The following is a 16,540-nucleotide window of genomic DNA, read 5'->3' as shown; positions in this document are numbered from 1 at the left end:
CGGCTAGATAGCCGTCGTCGCGTGTTGGTGCACGCCCCCGTGATCCGTAGATCGATCTGGTCTAACCTGCTCTATTGTCCAGGTCTTGCCGCAGGTCATATGTATATCCCCGAGCTGTTATGTCTCTACCTTTATGGTGAGGTAGTGTGGGCTGGTGTTCAACTTTAGTTGCCGTTTTGTCCCGGCCATGAGGTGGTCGGTCAGCCGCATTACGCGCTGATGGCGCGGGCTCGAGGGCCTTGCCGTCAAATTGAGGTAGCAGCTTACGCTTTGGGTAACTTTTGATTGGGCGCTCGAGGCCGTATTCTTCGGCTGCCAAGACATCAGTCCACCTATCGTTGAGCAGATCTTGATCAGCTTGAAGCTGCTGCTACTTCTTTCTCGGGCTCCTTGCAGTGGCAATTAGCCTGCGCTGAAAGCGCTCCTGCTCGAGAGGTTCCTTAGGTACGATAAAGTCTTCGTCACCAAGGCTCACCTCGTCCTTGGAGAGTGAGAGATAATTACTGTCCCTGAGTCTTCGTTTATGACCTGTTCATCATGGCTAACTTGCCCATTTTCCCGATCGTCCTGTTCGAAAGTTGGCTCGATGGGGTCTTCTTTGTCTTTGGCATTGTCCAGAGTGTTGTTGTCTCCTGTGCCGGTATTGCTGTCTTTTCCACAGCGTGATTTAGAGCGGCGCCGCTGACGTCGGTGATTTGGCTGTATCTTAGGAGGCTTATCCTCGACTGGATCTTCTTTATCATCGCCATTACCCTCCTTGGGTGTGTCCACCATGTACATGTCATACGAAGAGGTGGCCGTCCTGTGTCCGGTAAACGACGGGTTTTTGGCCTGCTCCTTCCGGCATCGTCGTCCATACCGTCGATGTCTTCGGAGCCGTAGTCGAGCATGTTAGTTAAGTCCTCAACAGTGCTATGAAGTGGGTGGTGGGTGGGGCGTAAAATTCTCCGCCCTCAGCCCTAGTCCGGGCTGGGCATAATTTGGAAATTGACCTTCTGTAATGACGAGGGATCGCATTAAGTTCAGTGCCTCGCTTAAAGGCGAGGTTTGATCAGGGAGAAGAAAGTCCGTGGAGTACGGCGGGAAGGAAACTCCTTGGCCGAGCTCACACGATTTTGACTCTGAGGGTTCGAAGCCAGTGTCCGGAGAAGAGTCCGACTTCATGATGGTTGCCAGCGACACTACTTCCTCCGGCTCTCCCGTACAGGGTTTAGTGGCCACAAATAGTCCGACGGGCTCGGTAATCCCGTCTTCGTACCTGGTGATGTGCTCCGGATCTAAGGCCAGAGCGGAGGTAGGGGTTGTGAACCCTTGGAATATCAAGTCTCCTCGGATATTAGTGACATAGTCCAAATTTCCAAAATTAATCTGGTGACCTGGGGCGTAGCTGTTGATCTGCTCAAGATGGCCAAGCGAGTTGGACCGCAGTGAAAATCCGCCGAACGCAAAGACCTGACCGGGGAGGAAAACCTCCCCTAGGGCAACATTGTTGTAGATGATTGATTGAGCCATCGAACCTTCTAATTGTTGGGGAATGCAGTAATTTCAAAAAAATTCCTACGCACACGCAAGATCTATCATGGTGATGCATAGCAACAAGAGGGGAAGAGTGTTGTCCACGTACCCTCGTAGACCATAAGTGGAAGCGTTATGACAACGTGGTTGATGTAGTTGTACGTCTTCACGATCCGACCGATCCTAGTACCGAAAGTACGGCACCTCCGCGATATGCACACGTTCAGCTCGGTGATGTCCCATGAACTCTCGATCCAGCTGAGTGTCGAGGGAGAGCTTCGTCAGCACGATGGCGTGATGACGGTGATGATGATGCTACCGGAACAGGGCTTCGCCTAAGTATCGCTACGATATGACCGAGGTGGATTATGGTGGAGGGGGGCACCGCACACGGCTAAGAGATCAATGATCAACTTATGTGTCTATGGGGTTCCCCCTAGCCATGTATATAAAGGATGGATGGAGGAGGAGGCCGGCCCTCATAGGGCGCGCCCAAAGTGTGGAGTCCTACTAGGACTCCCTACTCCTAGTAGGATTCCACCTCCCACATGGAATAGGAAAAAGGGAAGGGAGAGGAGAAGGAAGGAAGGGGGCGCCCCCTTTCCCTAGTCCAATTCGGACCAGTCCATGGGGAAGGGGCGCGGCCACCCTTGAGGCCTTTCTCTCCTTTCCCGTATGGCCCATTAAGACCCAATACGAATTCCCGTAACTCTCCGGTACTCCAAAAAATACCCGAATCAGTCGGAACCTTTCCAATGTCCGAATATAGCCTTCCAATATATCGATCTTTACGTCTCGACCATTTCGAGACTCCTCGTCATGTCCCCAATCTCATCCGGGACTCCAAACAAAATTCGGTCATCAAATCACATAACTCATAATACAAATCGTCACAGAATGTTAAGCGTATGGACCCTACGGGTTCGAGAACTATGTAGACATGACCGAGACTCATCTCCGGTCAATAACCAATAGCGGAACCTGGATGCTCATATTGGTTCCTACATATTCTACGAAGATCTTTATCGGTCGAATTGCATAACAACATACGTTGTTCCCTTTGACATCGGTATGTTACTTGCCCGAGATTCAATCGTCGGTATCTCAATACCTTGTTCAATCTCGTTACCGGCAAGTCTCTTTACTCGTTCCGTAATACATCATCCTGCAACTAACTCATTAGTCACATTGCTTGCAAGGCTTATAGTGATGTGCATTACCGAGAGGGCCGAGAGATACCTCTTCGATAGACGGAGTGACAAATCCTAATCTTGATCTATGCCAACTCAACAAACATCATTGGAGACACCTATAGAGAATCTTTATAATCACCCAGTTATGTTGTGACGTTTGATAGCACACAAGGTGTTCCTCCAGTATTCGGGAGTTGCATAATCTCATAGTCAGAGGAACATGTATAAGTCATGAAGAAAGCAGTAGCAATAAAACTGAACGATCATTATGCTAAGCTAATGGATGGGTCTTGTCCATCACATCATTCTCTAATGATATGATCCCGTTCATCAAATGACAACACATGTCCATGGCCAGGAAACTTAACCATCTTTGATTAACGAGCTAGTCAAGTAGAGGCATACTAGGGACACTCTATTTTTCTATGTATTCACACATGTACTAAGTTTCCGGTTAATAAAATTCTAGCATGAATAATAAACATTTATCATGATATAAGGAAATATTAATAACAACTTTATTATTTCCTCTAGGGCATATTTCCTTCACTGATGACGACACAGCGGAACTCTCAATGAAAGCACCAATGTCGGTGTCAAAACTGGCGGATCTCGGGTAGGGGGTCCCGAACTGTGCGTCTAAGGTCGAAGGTAATAGGAGGTAGGGGACACGATGTTTTACCCAGGTTCGGGCCCTCTTGATGGAGGTAATACCCTACGTCCTGCTTGATTGATATTGATGAGTATGAGGATTACAAGAGTTGATCTACCATGAGATCGTAATGGCTAAACCCTAGATGTCTAGCCTGTATGATTGTGATTGCCCCTACGGACTAAACCCTCTGGTTTATATAGACACCGGAGGGGCCTAGGGTTGTACAGAGTCAGTTTACAAAGGAAGGAATCTACATATCCGAACGCCAAGCTTGCCATCCACGCAAAGGAGAGTCCCATCCCGACACGGAGAGAAGTGTTCTGTCTTGTATCTTCATAGCCCATTAGTCCGGCCCATGTTACATAGTCTGGACGCCTGTGGACCCCTTAATCCAGGACTCCCTAGCCATATTCTCCCGGAGCCTTCCTGTCCTTCTTGATAACTTTGGAAATTAAATCTGAATTCCAAACTGAAACCCTTGGTACCAAGTTCGGGATTGGCTCATCAACATCCAAAGAGTCTAGATACAACAGCTGCGTCGTGACAAGAAAAAGAACACAAAGTTTAAGTTAGATAATGATTGCGAAAAAGAAAAAAGAGAACGATGGATGCTTTAAAAAGCAGAACAGCTTGAAGCACTTACAACAAGGTGGAAAACACAGCAACAAACAACCTTCTTGTTGCCACGCCCCGAAGTGAACGCAAGCTTTAGTTGATCAACAACAAACTAGCATATATTGGTTTCCGTTATTCCATTGACATCCATGACCGCCGGGAAGCTTTTTGGGGAAATAATTAAACTGGTTGAAGGGGCAAGGAAGCACGAAAATACAAGAGCTAGCCAAGCGCGGACAAAGTCATCATCATAAGATCCTCCCATGTCTATGATCATCTTGCACCATTCTGTGAGAGTTGGGGAGTTCTTGGATGTGATGTTGTAAATATTGTACATTGCCTTTGTGATTTCAGGCCGATTCTCGAAGCACACCTTCCTGCCCCTATTTGGCAAACCCCATGTCCTACGGACACTTGCGGCATCTACAGGAATCTTCCCCCTTTCTGGAATGACTATCTGCGAAATCTCAGGGTCATAATGCTTCATTATCCACTGGCTAAGATCTCTGGGCATGCTACTCGCTGCAAGGTCCGGAATGCCACCAAATTCTTTTCCAATGATGACACCCTTTTGGTCAGGAACCAAGTCCTTGTTCAACTTGAAGAGCCTTGCAGGGGATGCCCTGTTTCTACGACCCTATTGCATAGGGGAAAACAAAAAAAAAGGAATTAGCAAAATAATGTTCATCATAGGAAAGGCAACTTAGGCAGCATTGCTGGGCAACTGCTTAGTGAAACTGAGGCAACTATGCAAATACCTCAGTTCCTCCCGTCTTCTGGCGTCTTGGTTTTGGAGGTTGGTCCACATCTGCACCTTCAACATTTGCATTCCCAACATCTGCAGCTTGGCTCTCGTTACTATTATCGTTACTAATAATATCATCATGACGCTTCCCCCGTGCAATAACTGCTTTAGTTCTCTGACGCTTGTACCCAATTATTGGTGCACTACTTTGTGGCTGGAAGATGGAAACCACATAAATCAATAAAAAAGAAAAAGAAAATATGTAATGTACATAAAACTTCCTGAGCATGTGCACACCTGTGTTTGATGCTCTTCATTCCCATGAGATGCAAGGTCATCATGACTTGATCCAACAGGTCCATCCTGTTTTGCCTTATGACTTGTCCCAGCCATTTTTTTCTGTTGCATATATAAAGGACAAACAATGAGCATCAACATAAAAAAAATAGAAAAATGGTTCTGAAAAAACTGTATATCATCCAACAAATTCGTTTGACTAAATTCTTACTAAACTAAGCAAACAACAATTTACAAAAAGTGGACAATAAAAAGAGTTGTAAACTATCTGATTTTCACTATGTTACAACATTAATACAAGGACATACAAAAACCTAAGTAAAACATGACTACAAGGAGCAAGAAAAATCGGTTACACATCAAGCACCTGAAATAAAAGGATGAGGGCGTGTCTGGCAACTGACTCACAAAAAGTTGAGCAAGCCATATATTCCACAAGTGCACTAGGAAACACATGATGTCATGTCATGCTACTGACTAACAAAAAAATTGAGCAAGCCTGACATTGTACGAAATTCATTGGGCAACAGATGATGGCATGTCAGGCAACTGACTCACAAAACTTGAGCAAGCCAGTTATTGCACAAATACACTAGGTAACAGCTGAGGACATGTCAGGCAACTGACTCATAAAACTCCAGCAAAAGCCTGACAACTGAATCACAAAACTTAAGCAAATGACATATCTGTAAAAACAAACATGAGCGTTGAACCCCAGCACACAACCTCATACACACACATTTCAACAACAGGAGCCTACAACATCGAGCATTGTCCCATTGCCTTGTTCAAACACAAATAGGGACATTTGTTGCATGTAAAAAAGGTGCTAGGCAACTATATGAGCAGTTGTTGGGCAAGTTAGCAGATCAACAACGTATGCACGAGAACATCTCCCTCCCTCTCCCTCCACACACCACGACATCCTACTGAGCATCACCAAGCCTTGAATGCCCCTCGAATCCAATCTCACCAGTACCCAAACCAAACCTAACGAGTGCTTAATCCTTTCCAAATCAGTTAACCTACACATAATCTCTTACAAGGGCAAAGGTACTCAGTGGATCTGACAAGCCTACACAAATGGGATCGAGATGAACTGACCTGGGATTCTGCCCTCCGCCCAACAGCAAGGCGATTCTGCTCCTTCGCGCAAAAAGCACGGCGAAGGCGCGTGCGTCGTTCCTCCTCGGCCGCGTCTCCGGCGCTGCAGCGCCTTCCGCCCCCGACTGCTGTGTGCTGCGGGTGTAGTCGTATGGCCCCAGTCGCCGCACCGACGCGCACCTGCCCGCTTAACCCCTCCCTTCACGCCACACACGCTATCCCTTGCTCACTCCGGCAGAAGACGACCGTCGAATCGCCGTGACGCCGTCGGCTGCTCTGGATTCAGGGGATTGGAAGAGGAAATGGGATGCGCCCCCCTGCGCTCGGGAGCGGTTTTGAAATGGGGAGGAAACAGAAGTGGGGAGGGGAGAAGAACTGCAGGGACCCACGACCGCCTAGGCATCCAACGGGTTTCGACCGCAACGCCACGACCAGGAGACACCTGACGCATGCATCAATAAACGACGGTTTCGCCTGGGAAGCGCGCGGCCGCGAGATATCGATCGGACGGCGCGCGAGCGCGTGTGCTCTGTAAGACAAACGAGCCAGCGAGCACTTTTTAGGTTTTAGAATCAAAGAATCCTTGGTACGACAAACGGAAAAAATAATTCCTTTTCACAGGGCCAACAAACCTCATGTTGCTACATATGGACGTGTCAGGCCCGTTACACGCCGGTGCTACCACATGTAGGCTAGGAGCTGCTACTACCACCACTAGTAAGTAGTACATTATCTGCAGTGGAGAGAAAGCAATCTGAATGAACTGGAGGACGACGTCGTGCAATCCTCTCCACATGTTTTTCTCTCTTTATTTACACCGTCTGTCTACTACAACCGGAGCCACTGCTCGCCATTGATGTAGTCCCGGCCGAGGAAGGGGCGCACCTCCTCGTAGGTGAGCGCCCGCGCCCACGGCACCCGCTGCCGCGAGCTCGCCCCGGGCCCCTTGCACTTGTACTCCCCGAACATCACCGTCCTGCACGCCCATGAAACAACAAGAAAAAGCTCAGCCACACGCGTCACTCTCCCACGGATTTCCTCCATGATCAGGTGGTTGAGGTCGAGGTTGAGGCGAGGGGAGCAGCACGTACTTGGTCCTGGCGCGGTCGCCCCAGTCGCTCCAGCCCTGGGGCACGACGATGCCGCCGAGATCGCAGAAGGCGTACACCACCCGGGCGTACCTGCCCCACGCCCTGCCCAGGTACAGCATGCCGGAGCCGGTCAGCCGGCACCCCACGAACGAGAACCCCGACTCGTCCGACGCCGAGCTCCGCTGCGACGCCGCGATCGCGCCGTAGCTCGTCGCCACCGCGTGCAGCGCGCAGCCCTGCGAGTTCATGCAAAGTCGTCAGTTCCCGTTCATCGTGTCAAAGAAAAAACGTACTGTAGCAGCATGCATGCCGTGTGACGTCGCGTTCGTTGACACTTTGACTTCCGATATATTTTTCGGGCCAGTGAGACAGTCGTGCATGCCGAGATTGCAAAGAGAATGTGACCACAAAAGGTTCTAGCATAGGTTTGTGCAAGAGCATTGTGGGCATTGTTTGTGCCTAGCTACCGGATTTCCACTAATCTAGCTATCTAAGTGCTAATCAAGCTGTGCGCCACAATACATGCTAGAGAGCCTACACGTCAGACACGTCAAAAGTGAGGAAACCAAGTGTCAAACAAGTGCTTGCTGTAAGAAATGGAATGGAATGTCAGGGATTGGTGCATGCCTGAATTGTGAAATTTGTGATAGCAACCCACAGTGCAACGGCCAAGAATTATTATTCTGGTCCATGGAAGGGAGGACATGCAGATGGCAAGGCGGCAAATTCGGCATCAAAATAGTAGCCTATGGGAGCAAAATATTCTACAGTGGTATTATAAAAGCAGCGTGCACAACTAATTTTTACCTAGCAACATGGCAAATATCGTAGAGAAAATGTGCATGGTTGATACACAAGAACGTATTGAGAGCAATATCAAATCTTGGACAATCTTTCAGTACCTGGTACAGGGACCTGGCGTTCCCGAAAATGAAATCGATGGAGCCCTGGATGTCGCAGTTGTACAAGTAGTGCCTCCCGATGTTGTCGAAGAGCGTGTCCTGGGTCCCCAGTATCCTGCACCTGTACAGCATGGTCTTGTCGCCGGACAGCCGCAGCGCCACCGCCTGCATCCCCACCGCTCCCGGCGGCGCGGCCGGCGCCGAGTTCTGCACCGACCACGTACGACGCATATACACATGTCACATTTCGAAGCAAGAGGCGGCTGATCGCCGGCGATGGTCATGGGCGGAGAGGTAGAGCCGGACGTGCACCTCGAAGGTGATGTGGCTTGCGCAGAAGTAGTCGGCCTCGACGGCGAAGGAGGCGGAGTAGAAGGTGCCGACCTGGTGCCCCGTCGCGTCGATGTCCGACGCCCGCGCGTTCCATGTGATCACCGTGCGCCCGGTCCCCATGCCGATCAGCGACACGAACGGCTTCGTGATCGGCACCGTCACCTTCTCCCTGCATCCATCCACCACATCCCATGCCTAGCTTGTTAGTTCAGTCCTTACACAAAAGAATTGTTCAACAAAAAGGACCCATTCTGTATTCATCCGTGCATAATAAAAATATAGTAGTACGATATTTTGCCTAATTAGAAGCAGCACACTCTACAGATTTAGTAGAGCCTGCATTGTGTAGCCTGCAGGCACTAAGATAGAAATGGGAAATTACTAGCTTCGGTAGCTGCTACCGGCAGGCAACGCACACATAGCCAGCTCTAGATGACTAGAAATGGCTGTTGAGAAGCTAGGAAGGGAGGAACACACTGTAACTTAATGGCCCCATTAACTCTTGGAGGCAGTTACTGCGAAGTCGAGATCGATTGAGGGGCAGCGGTGGTGGACTGGACGGGCGGATCGCGATCGCCTCACCTGTACACCCCGGGCCTGACGAGGATCTTGACCCGCCGCGTGTTCCCGGCGGGCACCATGTCGACGGCGCCCTGCACGGTCCGCGAGTGCCCCGTCCCGTCCTGCGACACCACGATCGTGCTCACGCCCACGCCCCCGCGGTGCGCTGCCGCCGACTTGACGTCCACCGGCGCGGCGCGGATGAGCCCCGCCACGGCCGGCATGGTCAGGTCCTCCCACGTGATGAACTCGGCGCCGGCGGCCGTCACGGCCGCCAGCAACAAGCCCAGCACCACGGCGCAGCAGGGCCGCTTGCCCGCCGCGGCGGCGGCCATGGACTCCTAGCTCTAGAACGAGTGTGTAGGTCAGATCGTCACGCTGGGATCGGTGAACTGGATGGCGATCGCGCACGCGAGCTAGCACGTGGCTTGGGAGGGAGACGGCCGGACTAGGGAGCTGATCAGCTTGGCAGAGGATATATAGAGGAGCTCGATCGATCGGTCGGTCGGTCGGAGGGGGGCTGCGTCTAGGCGTTACTGGCACCAGATGACATGATCGGAGTGATGGTGCACGCGATGATGATATGGAGGAGGAGGGAATGGGTTGGGTTGGGTTGGGACGGAATGCAAGAAGACGTTGGAGGCGCGAGGAAGTGGTGACGCCATTAAATATGGGGAGCGCCCGGCCGGCCGGTGCCAGCTCCCCTCTCCGACGCACAAATCGTGTCCACTCCGGTGCGCCGGAGCGAGAAGAAATCGATCGTCGACCAGGGAAGAAACAGGAGCTACCCCTCAAAAAAAGAAAAAAAAAGAAACAGGAGCTGACGTGACACTGTTTGTGTGCACGCTGGTTTCTCTTCACGGAAACGAGAGTGGTTCCGTATGGGAAATCTCGGGTAACCGACGCCTAAAGCGCGCGTGAGGTGTGTGGTGTTTTCGTACACCGCACGAATACCCCGTTAGCTCGCGCCACACACTACAAAAGTCGATACGTACTGGCTAGCAGGCTAGCTAGGGGTGACGATCGAAACGGCGACACACGTTGCACGTTCAGAGAAAACTGGTGTCCAGCCCAGGGAATTCGTAAGGGTTACAAGTTAAAAAAAATTGTTGCGATCATAATTGGTAGTGCATGCCGTAATGGCTGGTGTTTATTTATGTCATTTTTTCAAGATGTGGAACTGGAAAGGTTGGTCATGGCTTGTGCGCGAGGGAGTATGTAGATTTGTTTGGGGAGTTTTTGTGTTGATTATGATCCCAGCCATGGAAGGATGAATCTGAATGGGGGTAGTTAGTAAGTGGTTAGCACAGAACGGTTGGGTCCAAGCACGATGCACGTTCCCTTTCTTTTTACTGCTGACCTAGTTTTTGTTGCAGTTAACTGCTTTGGCTTTAGATTGTCCAGAAATGTTCCGAAACTGCATGCTGCTTCAGAGTTCAGACGAGAATGATTGAAAACTTATAATAACCTACGAGTCGATATTAGTTTCTCCTGCTAATGCTTTCTTCAAAGGAAGAGACTCGAGAAGGCTGCTACTAGTGGTTTAGGCCAGTGAGCATTTACGCGCCAAGACTGACGGACCTAACATCGTTGAAACTGTTTTAAAACATTGTTAGAGTTTGCAAAGTGGTCAACTTGGCAGGTGTCTGTTGACGATAAAGCAATCCTAGATTGCTCAGGCCTCAGAACATGTCAAGTTCTCGTTGGGATGACAACGTTCTTGTTCCTCCAAGAGGACCAGGCGGCAATTTCATTCCGTTGAGAATGTTCACAACTTTGCAACTCGAGCCGCCACATGTAACACCAAGAATGCAATAGCACCTCTCGTCAACAGTTTTGCTTCATCATGGTTCTGCTTTACTATGGTACCGCAGAAAGCCGTAACTTTGAATCCGCTGGCAAGTGTAGAAAGAACAGCAGAGCTTCGGAAATTGAATTGTTGCAACATTCGTACACACTTTGCGGGTGACCTTTGAATGAAAAACGGGACGGCGAATTTTGCATGAATCTAATTTTCTACTCTAGAATGAAGATCTGTTAGCTAGAAATACACTGAAGCAAGTGGCCTGGGTTATAGCTGAAGGCAAATTGATGACCACGTGCTTGATGCTTCATCCTTTCGTCATCTTGTATCTATAGATTACGCCTAAGTACACTTCCTGTTCACTAATATGAAAACGTCTTACATCAGTGAACGGCGGTAGTATGAAACATGAGACCAACACATCACCTCATTTTTCTCCTCCTAGTTTAAGTTTGATCAGGTGGACATGGATGAACTTAAGAGCCACCCAATGGATCATACAATCAAGATTCTAGAACAACAGATCTCTAAAGAAGAAGATGAATATACATGAGCAGAAATAATCTCCAAACACAAAATTCACCAGTATGAATTGGAGGTCTCTCTGCCACTGTCTGGATGAAAGATCAGCTGGCATCCTGCCGAAGGCTACTCGATGAAGGTGTCCAAGTGTCATAGCAGTCATCTGCCATCGCTGAAGAGGCATGTTATAACTTATAGATGGTGCTGATGAAGAACCTAACGAGGACATGGCTGAAGGCGGTCTTTTCAGTGAAGGTTTAGTCATGTAGGGTTCTAGGGAAAATTATGATGATGTTAGCCTGATGTAATAACTTTCCCTTTTCCACGATTCAGTTTCGTATTCCAGATTAATACAACTTTACATCTTCTATTTTCCATTCTCTACCAACTCCTTTCTATTCTTCAATTTTTCAGTTCCAAACTGATCCGGGCTATATCAACCTGATTACAGAAGTTACTAAGTGAATATCCCATCCCAATTATGTTCAACGTCCAGCTGCATCTACAATCTCGATTCATGTATTCAAATCTTTTGACTTCCGTGTTTTGTCCGTGTAGGTTTGCACATACAGAAATACTACATATGCTTGTTTAGGCAGCCTGCAAAGTTATCACATTACCAGACGAAAAGTCTATAATCCTACCCTTAGTTGATTCTGCATGATTGAACTTATCAGGTAACCACTTAAGTTATAGCCTGCAAGTTTGGACTTATGACTCATCTTGTCCATGCAATACTACACAGACTGAGTCCGTTTATGAACCGCTACGGAGAAACGAGGAAATCCAACATCAGCACACAGGATAAGAAACGAAGTTGATTCCTGTCACCATGATATAAAAATACTGGCAGTCATTTGAGTTGAATGGACCTTCTCAAATTAATGCACATTGCATATAACCACATGCGCAAAGGGTATGTTGATGCACAATGATTCTTATTTTGGGGAGAGCAAAACCAGCACACAAATGATTTAAGTGTCCAAATTTCTAGTAGTGATGTTCCTTCTCGATATGTGCAGAAAATACATAAATAGAGATATTCTCATCTGGCTACTAAGAATGCCAAAGTACTTCTTACGAGGGAGATGAGGATCAGTCTGCTTCATGAAGGTGCAAGTTAACTTTGCATACTGCAGAAAGGTGTAGCTTTTGCATCGACTGACAAGCCAGATGAAAGACCACGGAGAGAAGTTGAAATGCTGCGATGACCACAGTTAGCAAGTGATCTTCTCTTGAAATGATCTTCGTAAAAAAGATCTTCTCTTGAAATGGGACGAGAAATTTTGCATGACCCATCTACTCATTCACCTTGGAGGCTTGGACCTGCACTTCTCCAAATGTTTACAGTGTACTGTTTCTACAAAGAAAGATAGGGAAGAAATGATTGGAAACTGAGAAAGTCAGCATACATCCTCCTGTTTAGATACTCATAGTAACCAGTTAGTTAAACCAGATTGCCAGCTCACAAGTTTGTGACGAGTGATTGATGATGCCTCCAAACAAGTAAGGTTGCACGGAACTGATAGTTCTAGTTCTAGTGAGTGATGCACTAAAGTAAATAAAATCGGATGGTAACTGAAATGGGACAGTGCTGTACCAGTAGTCCAGTACACCATGATAATATAGCTAGAGGAAAAACGACTGCCACATGTTTCATCCTCTAGACCTCTACCCATCTTATAATATTTGTGTACTAAAGTGGAGCACAAAAACTGATGCAAGAGAAAGACACATCTCCTCAAGTTACAACCAGGTTCAGATCCAGTGGGCTTGGATGCACCTATGAAATGACTCGTTAGACCATACAATCAAGATTTCAGAACCTGCTGCAAATCTTCATGGAAAGTTAAAACTACATACAAGTATATTTAGTCTATTTCTGGTAAGCAGTATTAGTATTCGACTTGGAGTCACGAATGCTAATACTCCTTAACAATTTCAAAGTCCTTCGGATGGAGACAAAAACAACTGTAATCCAGCATTAAAGACTGGGCCCAATCCTTGTGGTGCTCTAATGTTGAGTACACAAGAAAACCAACATTCCAAATTGGCAGTAGGGAAAAAAATACAAAATCAGAATGACCTTCGAGCACAATATTCACCTGCCAGAACTGCTGATAACTACTCCCTCTGTAAACTAATATAAGAGCATTTAGAACACTACTTTAGTGATCTAAACGCTCTTATATTAGTTTACAGAGGGAGTAGAAGATACCATGCATGGTGTTTCGATTTATTTAATGAAATTACACATGGCACCTAGTCTAACATCCCATATATGCATAATTATTTGCACATCATTTGTCATATGATCTTCCTACACTTCACCCACTACTGAATGCTCTCTCAGAGTTGAGAAGTTGCAGACTACAATCAATAATCTAACCAGTGAGCACATAATTGGAGTAGCAATCGCAGCCCTCATTGTGTAATCCATCTCAGTTTTGGTCTCGGCTGTAGCAATGAACTTAAGAAAGGTAAAGGCAGCGCTGCAGAATCCAACAATTTGATTTACTTGCTTCATCAACTTACAAACATATACTAATAAACGATACTGGATAGCTGCTTCAGAGATGATAATCGCACTTGTGGCCACAAAATTGCTTGGTAGGTAAAGCAAACATAACGATTCGATTGGCTAACTCAAACAAGAGGAAACAATATTTTCATGGGGAAACAAAGTTAACAAAAGGATCAATTCACTCATACCTAATTATTATTACGTGCCTGCTCAAGCTCAGGCCTGTGAATTGCCATGCGAGCAATCTCCGATACAGCTGCGTCACTTGCAGGTGTATCATCACCAGCAAGCTCCTCATATGCAGCCTCAAATGCTTCTTGCCAGAACCGTGGAAGCCATACATGATCACCAGTGCGCGTGTACAAGTCCCACATCCGGCGCACTAGTTTCTCCCTTTCCTCCATCTCCTACTCAATTCATAAGTAGGCATACTTCAGTACTCACTAGAAAAAAACATAAACCCAGAAGTAGTTCTAGTTTCATTTGCTTGAACTTTACACTGGCCTACCGCCGGTAACAATATCAAGATTGAAACACTACTTAAATGATTATCACAAGTCAGCACGTTGCCATAACCCAAACCAAGAACAAGGCAGACGGTTCTTCATACATGTAATATACCAGCTAAAACATTTCTTCATAAAAATCGATATCAAGGTATCACCGTAACATCATGGTTTCAGGTTTTCAGCATAAAGCATAGCACTTCCACAGCATAAAACTGAACATTCAGAAACTGAAAAGATGCATATGTATGGCTGAAATCCCCATATGTCTAGATAATTAATTCGTCGTGCAAAGCTTGATTACTATCAGGATTCCAGGTATACTCATATGTTTGTTGAAATGAGTAAGTGTATCACCCAATATCGAAAAAGAAGTAAGTGTACCACCCATTTCATTCTTATTCTGAAAACTTAGAGGTAACCAACTAACCATCACCTTAAAAAATTCGCAATGTCAAATATTTGATGTTTCTAAGAACAGATACATGTTTGAGGTCAGGATTTATGAACAGAACAACTGAACAAGCACCAATGTAGGGCAAGATCTGAGAGGAAATGTGTGTAGAGGGGCCGTACGAGCGGGTCGAGGTCGTCGAGGAGGGGACTACTCAAGTCCCAGGGGACGGCGGCAAGGTCGCCGGAGGACCAGCGGAGGGTGACGGAGGCGGCGAACATGGACCAGAGCGCGAGGAGAGCGATGGCGACGAGGGCCCACGCCTTGTACCGCCCCTTCCCGAGCAGCGCCGCCTCCGCGCCCCCGCCGGCGGAGACGGGAATGGAGATCTTAGTCGCCGGCGTCGGCGAGGGTGGACGGACGCCGTGGTACTGGTGGCTGGCGACGGCCTTCATTGCTCTACTCCGGCCGGTCCTGAACCTCGAAAGACGGGAGTGGAGTGGCGGGTAGGATCGTAGGGGTGTGTGCGTGTCGTCAGTGAAGAAACAATCAATTGTTCTCTTGCTCGCTTGAAATTTTGGTGAAAAAGTGCAACTTTTGTAAATCCTATAGCAGTTTGGTTTAAATAGTACACCCTCTGTTCCTAAATATAAAGACGGTAGGAAAGGCTTCGTCGATGGCAAATCACTTGGTTTTTTCACGAATACACAATGCTTATGTATCTTTTTATTGATGCAAGAAAATAGAATGAGTACGAGGGTACAACGCATGGCACGAACACAAGATGACATGAACACGGTGCCTAGAGTAGAGAGACATAGGGTGCTCGACCTGAACAAGTAAACAACACGGCTAAACCCTTGGCTTAAGAGGCAATCTGAACCAAACATGACATCCGACAAATCCAGCACCGGGAACACTGCGAATAGACAAGAGCACACCTTCAAAAAGGATAATGATTTTGTGGCGGCATCGCTGTTCGATCCGAAGAATCAGACCTAGGGTTTTCGATAGTGCTCGAAGAGGGGGCAGAGGGAGGCCATGGTAACGCCTCCAACGAGGGGACGACACTCATCAGTGTCACCGCTGCCAACACTAGCAAGTTGAGCGGGGTTTTCCCCCTGGCCTTGGTTGAAAACAAGGAATCAGAGGTCAAGACGTTGGTCGAAAACCATCACCACAAGAATGGGAGCCACGCCGGACACACGAGCCTTGAACATGACGGGAGGACAGAGCATCGAGGAGGTAGGGTTATGGAGGTGGCAGGGCGGAGGGGGCGGCGTAGGGGATGAGATGGCAATCTACGAAGCCGACGAGCCAGGAACTAGTGGGGACGCAGATCCGGGCCATTGGGGCCGGGGCCGCCAAGCTACTGACAAGCCAATGAGGCTAGAGGAGATGAAACCTCCAGAGCGTCACGATCGTTGCCGCGCCGGAAGAGACACCGTCAATCCATGGACATTGGAGAACACATGACAAGGGCCTCAGGGGCCGGAGCTGCACCGACAGGACGTCCACTGTGAGGGCACAAGTGCCCGTCAAATGCCAGAACTACGCGTTGCCAGGGGCAGCCGCCGCTGAGGAGACACCAACGAAAACTCACGAAAAGCCAGAATCGTGGAGCCATGGCCGGCGTATCAGAGGAGAAAGGACGCCGCTGTGGCACCACCAAGGGCGGCCCGAGCAAGGGCCATCCCGGGGTATATTCACCAAGGTGCTACCAATATTGTCATTTTACTTGTGTAAGTGCAATCTCAAGCTTCTAGAGACGGTTGGGAT

At 48.0% G+C, this 16,540-nt stretch overlaps 2 protein-coding genes across 5 annotated transcripts; both read right to left on the bottom strand.

Moving 5' to 3' along the window:
* Positions 1-6,711: 6,711 nt before the first annotated feature.
* On the bottom strand, positions 6,712-9,825 carry LOC125536348 (pectinesterase QRT1). The gene is made up of 5 exons (XM_048699546.1): positions 9,033-9,825; positions 8,430-8,619; positions 8,118-8,324; positions 7,216-7,451; positions 6,712-7,100 (listed from the first exon to the last, which is right to left on the bottom strand). Exons 1-5 carry the CDS (start codon positions 9,344-9,346, stop codon positions 6,953-6,955), a joined length of 1,095 nt encoding a protein of 364 aa, XP_048555503.1. The 5' UTR covers positions 9,347-9,825; the 3' UTR covers positions 6,712-6,952.
* Positions 9,826-12,256: 2,431 nt separating this feature from the next.
* On the bottom strand, positions 12,257-15,302 carry LOC125541267. Of its 4 annotated transcripts, none has more exons than XM_048704719.1 (3): positions 14,944-15,302; positions 14,050-14,268; positions 12,257-12,697 (listed from the first exon to the last, which is right to left on the bottom strand). In XM_048704719.1, exons 1-2 carry the CDS (start codon positions 15,214-15,216, stop codon positions 14,050-14,052), a joined length of 492 nt encoding a protein of 163 aa, XP_048560676.1. In that variant the 5' UTR covers positions 15,217-15,302; the 3' UTR covers positions 12,257-12,697. The 4 variants fall into 4 exon arrangements, with proteins under 4 accessions (XP_048560676.1, XP_048560677.1, XP_048560678.1 ...); XM_048704720.1 differs by having other exon boundaries at positions 12,257-12,691; XM_048704721.1 differs by having other exon boundaries at positions 12,257-12,663.
* Between the last annotated feature and the right edge of the window lie 1,238 nt (positions 15,303-16,540).

This window comes from Triticum urartu, chromosome 2 (genome assembly GCF_003073215.2).
Source record: "Triticum urartu cultivar G1812 chromosome 2, Tu2.1, whole genome shotgun sequence".
NCBI lineage: Eukaryota > Viridiplantae > Streptophyta > Magnoliopsida > Poales > Poaceae > Triticum > Triticum urartu.
Note: the sequence above shows the minus strand (reverse complement) of the source record. Positions and strands in the feature narration are given on the sequence as shown.